This window comes from Haliaeetus albicilla, chromosome 4 (genome assembly GCF_947461875.1).
Source record: "Haliaeetus albicilla chromosome 4, bHalAlb1.1, whole genome shotgun sequence".
Lineage (NCBI taxonomy): Eukaryota > Metazoa > Chordata > Aves > Accipitriformes > Accipitridae > Haliaeetus > Haliaeetus albicilla.
Genome location: NC_091486.1, coordinates 40248282 through 40260542, shown reverse-complemented (window position 1 = coordinate 40260542; position 12261 = coordinate 40248282). Strand labels below are relative to the sequence as shown.

The following is a 12261-nucleotide window of genomic DNA, read 5'->3' as shown; positions in this document are numbered from 1 at the left end:
TGAAAGCAAGAAATGTCAAACTCCATGAATTTGTTTTCAAAAATTTCTGTAGCTATTACTATGGATAATGAACATAATGTCTCAGACTGCAGGGTTGTAGGCTTATCTGTAGCGATAAATACTAAATGGTAGCTATCCAAAAATTGTTATAATTTCTTTCAAAATTAGTGTTTTGGAAACTCTTCTAAAACTGAACGTCCTTTAATTTTTAAAAGTTGTCTTTAGATGTTTGGTACTTCAAGTATTTCATATTTCTTACTATCAGAAAGTATAAAAATTATGTGTTTTCCATTTTGAGTAAAAATTACCACATACCTAAGAATACCAAAAAGTTAGATTGTAGGTAAATGAAAAGTTGAAAGAACATTTCCTCTTTCTTTTCCATTTTGCTTTTCATTGTTGAGTGGAGTCAAATGGCTTCATTTGGAAATTAATTATGTAAAAGTTCTGAAAGGTCATTTCTAGAAACCTAAAATACAAGCTGAAATAAAATCTATTCAGCATTTCTAATATGGGTTATTTTTTGGTGAAAAAAACGACCAAAAATTTTTAGAGTACTTTTCCATCAACAATTTAATCCTATAGAGGCATTCTAAATGTATTTAATATGTATTGCCAAAATGTTCATACAGCTCTAGTAAGTAATTACTATCTTTGTAGATACCCTGGAGACTAAAATCAACATTTAAAATGTAATGGATGATTTTAAAGACATTGAAGTTAGTGATTATCTACTTTAGGCCTGAATTTACATTTGTAGAAGTCGGTGGAAAGACTGATTTCAGGGCTTTGCTATTTGCAGGTACCTGTTGTGTGCTTGGTCTGTTAGATGGAGTGCTTAGTTGATAGTAGGAGTTCAACCACCGACTTCATTCCCCCAAAAATATACGCTCTTCACTCTACAGCAGCATGCCTGCCTTATTAACCAGCTGGGTGATGATTTCAGTCAGCCTTTCCTTAGGGGAATAACAGTAGGCTGATACAGTTACGACAGCCAGCATGTTTCAGAGATCACGTTGTGGAAGATCTTCCCAAATTCCACTCAACTTCTGGGTTTATTATTCAGTTATTTATTAAAATTGGGTTTACTCTTGTCAATAGTGTACTTCTGAGGAAATCTAAAGCTTTTTCTAAGCTGCTTAATGCTATGACAAGAAGGGTAAGTCCTTAACCTTGTCTACCCAAAGAGGCTGGAATGGTTGTCCTTGCATTGATTTTTCTACCAACTGAAGTTAAACCAGTGCAAACCCCATGTGGGCAGTTCTTTTATTTACACCCTGACTGACTTTGCCTGGGCTTAAAATAGTAATGTTCACACAACCACTTTACTTTCTCAACAAAATTAGCTTAAAACAGCACTTTAAATTCAACTAGTGCCTCCTCTGGGCAAATATGTCTAAATCTCCCTCGGTGAATGTTTAAGGGGATGTTTGATCCACTGTCTTCGGTTAGCTGTTTAGCGAGGGCACAGCAAGGACAGGCAGCGACAGGGAGCTCCAAATTCAGCTGGGACCAGTAAGAAATCTCACCTCACATCCCAGGGTCACGCTCACCCGTGAAGCTCAGCATGGAAGTGAGGGTCATGAGCACCAACCTGTAGAGGGTCTGCAGCAAAGTCCTTTCTCCTGGGACTATAAAGACACCAGGGAAGAGTATACAAATGATTACTCAGCTTACAGTTAAGTCTTAGTCTAGCCCTGAAAAATGTATTAATTTCCTTCTCTCCCATGTCACACATGGAAAGGATATTCCTGAGGATGACTGAGTTTATGCTTTGGAGATTTTGGTTTATTCATTGGTTTATTTTGCATCACATTGGGGTTAAGTTTTCCTGAGTGTCTTTCCAAATACTTTTAAGTATTTTGTTCTTGCTGAGTGTTTTGAAGCCTCTGAATGCCTTTTGGTGTGACTCCTGGTCACAACTTCACCATTATGCACAGAATAGGTAGAGGTGGGAATTTTCTTATCTGTACCGGCATCCTGCTTTAAGGACGCAAGTGGCTGTACTGGGTCTCAACCAATATGGCCAATGTTTAACATTGCGCTAAATTTTTTCTGTAGAGATGAATTGTTCCAGAAAACTTGGAGGCAGCCCCTAGAGAGTTTGGACTTTTTTCAAGCATTGTGCTCAAGTTGATCAGTTTATAGGCATGCTACAGACATCTACTTGGGTGCTTTCACCATGGCCTGATGAGGCCTTTAATTTCAATTATCTTTGTCTTGCTGATGGCTAGATCACCTGACTAAAGCCACAAGGGGAAGCGAGAGGAGGGGAAGGAGGGCTAGTTTCTGTATGTGGGTAGGAATGTACAAGTCTCTGGCTCACTCTCCATCTTCTTGCAGGGTGCCGGTTGCTTGCTGAGCTGCCCCTCCTTGTGGCTAGGTCCTGTCCCCTGCTCAGCATGACGGCTGCTGCAAGACAGCTCTGATGACTTTGTTGTTGGCAACTTTTGGCTAAGCAGTGGTGGCCGCGGAGGTAGAAATTAGTCTGCGGTCTCCTAGCTAGCGATGTGTGGGGGGTGACGAAAGTGACAGTCTCTGAATGCCAAGAACATGACCTTTGTGGGAACAAACAGGGAGAAATGTTAAATGCTAGCTATGGTTTACACCCGTTTATATGCTCTTCTCCATCTCCACAAAGCAAAAAGTCCAAGGAAATTCTTAAAGTAGAGTGGAGAAGGATACTCTTTTTAGGAGAAGGAGAAAGAAGCCTAGCCCTAGGCTGTGCGAGGCTCAAAGGCCAGCTCCACATAAAACACACAATGGCCTTGTGTCCTTCCCTCTTACATAGTTGCTTAAAACATTGTTAAAATGCTGGTTCCACAGGATACTTCCCACCAGGGTCCATGGGAATATTTCCTGTCACTTCTCTGCACACACACACTTTTTTAAAATAGCAATATTGTGAGCTTAGGAAAGGAAATTGAGGTTGATGGAGTAACACTAATTTATACCAGCTGAGACTTAGCCCAGTGTCTGTTGTCTGCACACAAAAGTATTTATCAGCAAAAAGCGCATTGGGTAATTTTTTTACTTCTTTTTTCCCCTATTCTTTCCTTGCTAAGGAACAGCATAAACTTTTTTAATAGTGTATGTGGCTTCTTACAAATTCAGAAGGAAAAACTAAGAGATAGCCACTTTGAACACTATGATTGAAAGACCAATGTCTTCAGGAAAATAAAGTCCTTGTTCTGAAGAGCATCCATGTTTATGTATTCAAAGTATGGGCTTAGAAACAACATTTGGCGTTAACTGCAATTGAGAACATTAACAGTGTCAGAGGTGGTGAACGTTTGCATGGGCAATCTAGGAACGCACCCTGCTAGCTGATTAAGAACACCCCTGAACAGAAGCATACTAAAACGTGAGCTTTTAGAATTAAAAAGCATTCCTGAGCTGAGACCATAGCTTTCACAGCCTAAAATGAGTTGCTGTATCAAAGCTAGTTATAACGTCAGCTGTTCTTCAGTAGCTCAAACTACCAAGGGAATGAAGTACAATGAAGTACAACAAAAAAGGAATTGCATTTACTGCAGAGTAAATGTGTACATATGAACTTCTACCACAGAGGATCTGATTTGTAACTGTTGGTTGTGTGTGGTCGATTTGCTTTCCCCCTTTTTTATTTTGTTTTTCCTCAAAAAAAAAAAAAAAAAGCAGCCTGGGCTTATTTGTCCTTTATTTGTATATTTTTAAATTGAAATGAAAATTAATGTATCTAGAATTGACAAGGTGATCTTTAGCTTAACTCTTTGGGTTTCTAAAATGTGATATCTCACCTGTTTGGTCCGGTTTTGCATGCAATTTAAATGGTTTCCAAAACTAGACTATTTCCATCTCTCCCTCCTCCCAGAAAATCTACATAACAAAACACATTCCAGTAACTTACTCCCATCGTAACACAAATATTGGCATGATTCAGTGATTCTATTGCAAAAGAGCTGTGCTCTGGATTGTAGAATTGAGTTCTAAGGTGGGAAAAAGAGCTTGCAGCACAAAAGATAGAAAGAAAATGCTTTTATTGGTGGTGATTTTACTTCTAAAGGAGTCCAAGCAGAATTTTTGCCTGACTTAGAGAAGAGCAGATGTCTTTTTTAGCACTATTCATTTTTCATGGAAGAAAGGTTTCAGATTCCATCTAGGAAATTTTACACACATATGCCCAATGATAGAATTATTTAAGTATTACTTAATTGTAGTAAGACATAAAAATGTCACTACATTTGGGGCTTAATCAGATGGCTATGACAGTAATCAAGAAGTTTTCAACTGATTTTGTGGGCAAGTACAGTCCTACAAAGCCAGCATGCTTTTAGCAGGTCTTCCTAGGAGGGATTTAGAGCCTTCTGCACCTCCCTAGGTCCCCACCACCAGCCTCATGTGTCCTGTACAGCAACAGCTGGAAATTCTTGAAGTAGCACTTACGTGCAAACCTGCCCTATCGCAGTGAGGATGGGTATTGTCCCTGAGCAGGGATCCAGGGTTTCATTCAGAGTGTGTGTGCCTGTGCATGCATACGCTAATTTTTGGTAAGCCAAAAGGAGAGTCAGACACCAGTTTCCAGTGAAAATCAACAGACATAATCTTTCCTTTCTTCCAAAATGTCCTCGGTAAATAGTTGAGTAGAAATAGTGCAGATAACTCCTGACCAAGCATAGTATTTAAATAGCTAAGGCTAAATTTTTAAGGTTATTAAAGTATTCCAGACCTCCCAGTCTGCACTGGGCATTAATTAGGTCACTTGAACACTGCATCCCATTTTGTTGCAACATTAGATTCATTTCATATTTATGCTTTTTCTTCTTCTCTTTCACTGATGCCAGCAGGACTGCCTTGTAAATGAGAAACCATTGTGTTTCTCAGGGGGAGCATCCTGTACAAATACAAAAGCAGCAGAGTAAATCATTTTATAGCATATGGTAGATTCTAAGCCTCAAAGTACTCAGCTTTCCATAGCAGCAGAGGCACAAATGGAATCAAATTAATAAATTGCCATGTTTTCTTATTACAAATGTCTGAATTGAGAAGTTCACCTAAGCAGATACTCTGTTTTGTAATTGCCAGGTATTTGCTCTTCCTTACTAGAAAGAAGGCAAAGACGAGGCTTTTATCACCCTATTTTTCATATATTATGTGCTAGCAAACAGCTGCATGTTTAAGAACAGGGGAGTGATTATTCCATATTAGGATCCTGAAGCTAGTAAAGTTACATGGGAGGAAAGTGGGCTGGTGGTGTTCATTTATGGCACAGTCTCAGTGAGAAGGTGTCTGTGACACAAAAGGCTGTTACTGTGAGAGACCAAAGGAGGACTAGCAGAAGATACAGGTTTCAGTTTTTCTCTGCTACCTCTGCAATACAACCTGTGACTTCACTGAAAGATTTATCTAATACAGAGAAAGCAATGGGTTGCTCACAGATTGCAAATTGTAGGAACTCTGTGCAAGATTATCCCAGTTTCTATTTCTCTGCCATCCATTCTTCTCAAGTAATTTTTTTACATCTCAACCATTCCATTAGCACATGGACCAATGGCTGATCCTTCTCACATTTCTCTTGCTACCTTCTGAAGTTGAATGTGGGACAATTAGGCCATGTACTAAATTCATGGCAGCAGACCTACACATGGAATCACACTTGACATGTACTGCAAATGACTCAGGCTCTCTGGGCCTGATCCACAGCATGGTACTGCTGACCCTTCGTGGTGTTTATAAGAGGATGCTCAACAAAAACAGAATACTTTGTAGGTATTTAGTGAATAGCTATGTCAGCAAGTAACATAAAACCCTGTGCGAGTTGGTCACTACCCTGGTCAGAAGCAATGCCTATACTTCTTTTGCTCTAGCACCTTATTCCCTAACCGAACAAGCGACAATGAGTGAAATGAGTAAAGACAGAAAGGGTCATTGATTTCTTGTTATTGTCTCAAAGACAATGTATGAGCATTCTCCTAACATAGTTAGCACAGGAGTGCTCCCTGCTGATCCCAAAAACTGGAAGGACAGACACAGAAGACTTGCATTCACAGGTTGTTAGGTCTGTGTTTGAAGGGATAAAATATTAATTAAAAAATTGGTAGTTTCTGTGACTGATTCTGAAGGGAATTTCCATACAATGTTAATCCTTTCACTCCAGTACAGTGTTTGTTGATTTTACAATCTCACGTATAGAGAGAGAAAACACGCTTTAACAGGTCTTCCATTTGGGAAGCCTTTGTCTTGGGAAACACACAGCCAGGCCCAGGAAACACAAGTCATCAGTGCTTTGTATGTTTTTTAGTCATTGAATTTAGTGCAAAAAGAGAATAAGAACGGTAAGCATGCCATATGATAAGCATGAAGTTAAGGAAATGCACAAAGAATTATAACTAAAAAGTTGCATTGGCAACAGGTGACCATATTGAAGGGAGAATAACAGAAAATGTCATCTACAGAGTGAGTTTTCAAAAGTGTCCCCTCTTCACTGGGGATCTTGAATATTCAGAACAAAACAAGTCCTTCAATAAATGCTTAAAGTTGGGCTTCTGCTAAATGAGATGGTCCCAAAGAGAGGTGTTTTGTAAATGTGGCTCTGCTTAAAGGTGATTGCTATCTTGATGCCCAGTGTGTTCTTGCACCTTGCTTTATTTTGTGTGTTGCGCTTGTTGCGCAATCAGCAGGGCTCAAATGATTTGCGTTGTCTGTAAAGTGTAGACCAGACTTGTCTGATACAATTTTTTGGTTTTATGTAGTACCTCCTATGGAAGATTGTAAGGAACAAGAGCCTGTGATGGACAACAATATTTCTCTGGTGCCTTTTGAGAGACCTGCTGTTATAGAGAAGCTGACAAGCAACATGGGAAAGCGTAAAAGCTCCACCCCACAGAAGTTTGTGGGTAAGCTTGAAATACGCCTTTTATTATTTTTAGTGTGTAGGTATAGGCTACTTGTAATTTGTAATAGCCAAAAGAACAAAGGAAAAAGTAGCGCGCTCAGAACTTGTTTGTGATGGGGAGGGACAACAACAGAGATGGTTAAATCACAGCAAGAAATCCTGAAAATTATTTAATTACCTTTACCAAGCCAGAGAGTTCAAAAGTGAGGTCCCCAGAATCATGAAAATGGCTTAGAAAATCTTGAGCTTTTTACTGTGCCTTAAGGCTGTTTTGGTTTTTTTAACTTTTCTCTGGCCCTTTTGAGATTTAGACTTGTCATCCTTCCTTCTCCTTGTCCCAGCAAATACAAACTAAGACTCTCATATAATTATCTGTCTCCATATGTGTATGTGTTTAAAAAAAAAAAAACCAACAAAACAACCACAAGTATCTCAGTACTTGTAACTTGTATTAAATTCTTGAGAGTTGGCAACAACTGGTCTGATAATACTGGCATGAGGAAGTTTAGGCCCAGAATTCATATTTTGCTTTGTACCTTGACATCTTAAAATTGTTCAGCTTGTAACAGGAGACAGTATGGGGAATTTTACTGTAGCTTAAAGCTTTTTACTGCAACTGAGGCAGTGCTAAACTTAGGAAGGGAGCTGGGACAGAGAATTATTTGGGCAAGTGTATGCTGCTAGACTCCAAAGTCATGTAATAATGCGTTTTCCATGCTCACTCCCTGGAAGGACAGTTGTACATATTTTAAGGGTGTCAAATACTCATTCTGCCTACACTGAGGACACTTACGGAGAGAGGATCAGAGGACTGTAAGCAATTACCACAGCCATTTAGAACAGTCATTGCCCCTCAGCTAAATGCAGATTCAGATGGATTTGTTAAATCACCACTAAAGGTGGTTTTAAGCTAACTCACATGGTTTTGAATAGTAGGGAGCTAGCAGCATGCAGCAGCTTGCCTGGGGGGCACTGACACACTGACCTGGCTGCTCTCAGTCATCTGACCATTCCTAAATATTGGTGCTAAGCCAAGGTTAGGTCAGGAACAATCCAACCTACAGGAGGAACGCTGGGAGGCATCAGTATTTCCTATACTGTTATTAGTCCTTCTGAGATAAAAGCTTAAGTCTTAGACTGTTGTCTTTAAGAGTGGTCTGAAATGAATTACTGTATAGCTGATAAGAACGGGAGGATTTATACTCTGATTTAATTTACTGCTGTGAAAACTGTTGGGGTTGAAGAGGGTGGAAATGGGAGCAGGACTCTACTGAGAAGACAAATACAGCTTTATGAGATTGTAAACATGGCCCCATCATAGCAGGTTTCCCTAGTATTGTCTCAGCAAGTGCTGTACGTTCTTGCAGGTTGCGATCAACGGTGAAATAGCCATGCTGACACTTAAACTGGTGTGTCTAGACCTCAGAAACATTACAGCCTCAAAAGGAAGAAGGGCAGTTCACACCTCTTGCTCTTTCCCCCGCCCCCAGGTTGTCCAAAGACTTGAACAGAATTGTGTTTGCAATACCTCTCAGAGGTTATCTTTGCAGGGGCTAGAGATTTTATCTGAGAGTGCTGGAGACCTTGCTCCCTTCCCTTAAATTCTGGTGTACCCATGCCTGCTCTCAAAGCAGTATAGTTTACTGATTGTAAGTATACCTTGCAACTGAGGCAACTCACTTTTTGGGTGGTATAAGTTGAATCCATTTTTGGAAGCTGTAGATTATGGTCTCTTTTTTAGACCAGAAAGGTTATTTTACTTGTCCAGTCACGTGCAATTGACCATATGTTGTTATTTTCTTCAAAGGGAAATGTACCCATTGGAAATCCTTGCCTGAGATACGCTGTAGCAGATTATTATTCTCTTCTGTAGGCTATACTACTTTGTTGTTAGATAAACCTGTTTCTTCTAAAGGTGTAACAGATCATTTCAGTATTCCATTTTTCTGGGGCTAGGAATTCAGGGTTTCATGTGACATGCAGGTTTTTTTCCAGATCTAGCTGTAGGGGAAAAGCGTCCTCTTTCATATTTACCGTATCTTATTTTTCTGCCTTTTCTGATCTTTCATGGCATCACAGCGTTTGAATTGAAAAACAGCAGTCTTTGCTTTGCTACTTTTCTTTTTTTCACCATGACCTTAATTTTCTTCCCATTTTCTCCCCAATGAAATATTGTTCAACTCTATCAGGAAGAACTTGTAATGGTTCTCTTGCTTGCAGGAAATTTTCTTGTGCATACTGCAAGTGTGGCACCTGTCCAAAACAACTTAATGGTGTTTATGAGAAGGTCATGTAATCATAAGCTAAAATCTTTGCATGCTACATCTATCAATGCTTTACTGCTCTTTCTGATCAGCAATCTCCAAGGGACCTTGGTTATGGACCACAGTCTCTACTCTGGCTGAAATTTCGGGAGGAAAGGAAGCAGCATACAGCAAATAGAGTTAATTTCTGAGTGAGAGACTTGGTTATATATCTGCTATTGAGGTACTAGTCTTACCAAACCTGTTGAAATAGTGGAGGCAGCAAGTATAACTTCTGATGCGCAGGAGTCTGAGTACTTCTTTTTGCTTCCCCTTCAGTGAAGCAGACACTAGTGAAATTGAAAGTAACCATCTTCAAGCTGATCATGAAGCAGATTCACGTAATTTCAGTTTGAATGTGGTGCTTAGTCTCACAGAGTGTCACTGAGGTTAAGAACTAGCAGGATACAGAAGGAGACATTTATGTGGCTTACGATAAGACCACGGCTGTTATAGTAAGAATTAAAAATACACAGGCATCTCAGAACAGATGAAGATCAACCAGCTTCAAAATTAGAGTCAACTTCTAGTTAATGGGGGTCCAGAAGAAATTTACCCAGTGGTAAATTCTGTAACTGCTTTCACCAAGATTTCTTGCAGCTTTCTCCCAAGTGTCCAGCATTGCAGTTGCTTTAGATACTTGATGAGATGGACTACAGGTATCACAGGACAGCTGTGTGTGTGTGTGCTTTGATCTAGTTTCAAATACCTGTTTTGAGGTTTTTTTGAATGTCATATGATAAAATGACCACAGTGGAGAATGTTTCTTCCTCTACTTCACTAATGTAGGGCAAGAATAAATAGAATTTGAGCATAATTTTGCATGCAAATTCAAAATGATGAATCTGATTAGTTAGTTTTAAGTACAGATTTGGCTAAAGAGGATTTAGAATTGAAAACCATGTTGGACTGGTTTGTTAGTGTTGCTTCCGAGCTCTTTGTTTTATGCCCTCTCCTCCCCATGTTATCATTTATTTTACTTTTTTATGTCACGTTCCATTTCTAAGGCTCTGACATCTTTGGAACCAGTTCATAATTAAAGGAATGAATAATTCAGGTCACTGGCAATTTACAATTTTCTCTACTCTGCTGTCTGTGGTGGAATAACTAAATGTGGAAGATAAAAGGAATCAAAATAAGGTTTGCCTCATTCATCCAAGTAGTCCATAAAGGATAGGTATTATTTCTTGATCTATATAGCCTGCAAAGGACTGACCGTGTGTTTGGAGACTGAATCAGACTCTCACCAGACCCAGTTCTTTATTCAAACACAGGAACGATACAGGTGGCCAGAGCAGGTGATAGGGACCAATGGACTTCTCCAGTTTCATTTCTTTCTTCCCACCGTGCCAAAGACACCACATGCCTCCTGGAGCTGTCCTCCAGTTCCACTTTGGCCCCACCTGGGAAGGAGCTGCTCAATTTCAAGTGAAGCTGGAGCCACCTTCCGTGACAGAGTTGTCCATCCGATCAGCGGCAGAACAGCCATCACAGACAGCAAGACTGCCAGCCCATGGCAGAAACACTGAAAAGAGGATGTTTGACGGCAAGAATCACCATTAGGTCACGTTAGATTACAAAGGCCGTCATTGTAGCACTGTTTGCTTCTTCCTTCCTTCCCTGTTTTTCTCCAAATGTCTGATGTGTATCAAAGGAACAGTTTTCTACACTATGCTTTCTTTTGGTAAGCTATAAGGGTAACACAGCCATCCGTAGGGAAACGTAGTGAGGTACATGAACATCAGAAGCATGTGAACAGTACTGCTGAAGAGAGTAGGAATATTCACGTGCTTCACTTTAGACTTGCATTTAATTATCTTGCTAATCAGGGCTAAGTTCCCAAGCAAAAGTGATGCATCATCTCTAAGGATAACATGATTGTACCATGGGTAATGTAAAATTATTTCTCTCTTTATGCATCACTTTAAGATAAGCCACGCTAAGTGGAATGAATTATTATAGTCAAAAATAAAATGCTGAGTGATAGCTATGTTGAAATGTACTAATGCTATTTGGAAGAGATTTGGGCTTACAGTTATCTTCCTTTCTTATGGTGGTTTACACACGTTTTGTTCCAAGCAATTTTGGCAAAAGGTGATAGAAGATTCTTGAGTTCTTTAATTCTTGGTTAGCCAAACCAGTTGTACGTAGCGACTCCTTGAATTTATTAGGTTACATTATTGAACAAATGTCTGGGTTTATGTACTGAGGCAGTGAAAAGTAACCAAGACAATGAAAACCAACCAAAATTATTTATCAGACTTTGCAGCTTAAAAAGTTAACTGTCTACAACTAGCTAATACTTGTGTGTGTGTGAACACGTATGAGCACCTATATCTTGTATCTTACACGTGTAGTTATACATATAACCTTTTCTATTTAAAAAGAAGAGATTATATGAACTTTCCTTGTACTGATACTCTAAAGCCATCACTGGAAAAGCAGTGCTGCTGAGCTGAGCCCTGATGTAAGTAGTGGTAAATTTGTTACTCTCAAAGGAGAGCTGTGATATGTAACATGCCTTGTGACTAGCATAATTTACCAGCATGTGGTTCTGGTTTCACATATCTGTAATGCCATTGGTTTAAAAAGGTTATAAGGATGTGAATTTGGATTCACATAGTGATGAATCAGCCAGCTTCATCATCATTATGTATTTATTTATCCTGTGTCAATGAAGTTGCTTTTGCCTTTTACCAAATGAAGTTTCTCTATTTTGTTTTCTTGCCTAAATAGACACTGGGTGGGTGTGTGTATTTCTTTTCTCAGCCCAGAACATTGAGATAGGATTTTTTTTTTGAGGGGAGAACTACAAAGATACTATAGCCTGAACGTGAGATGGCAGGTCAGCACCCAGTGCACCTCTTACTTGCTCTGTTCTGTGGCCACATGCGGTCATTTTATAGTTTTCTGCTGGTTGAAGGATTTACATACTGTGGCTCTAAAGAAGCCACCATACCAGCCCCCTGTACCTGTTGCTTAGGTTTCTCACTATGCAGTCCTGTTGTAAGGTATGTATGAGGCACCTCGGTGCAGGGGACATATCTCCTTTAATTTTGGGAGAGTATGTCTAATGGTATAAAC

At 39.6% G+C, this 12261-nt stretch overlaps 1 protein-coding gene across 6 annotated transcripts in view; it reads left to right on the top strand.

Moving 5' to 3' along the window:
- IKZF2 (IKAROS family zinc finger 2) overlaps positions 1-12261 on the top strand; it is a 122028-nt gene that overhangs the window by 98478 nt on the left and 11289 nt on the right. For all 6 annotated transcript variants that reach the window (XM_069782044.1, XM_069782041.1, XM_069782043.1 and 3 more), the window contains one exon: positions 6732-6875. In XM_069782044.1, the coding sequence (XP_069638145.1) occupies positions 6732-6875 (144 nt within the window). The remainder of the gene's footprint in view (positions 1-6731; positions 6876-12261) is intronic.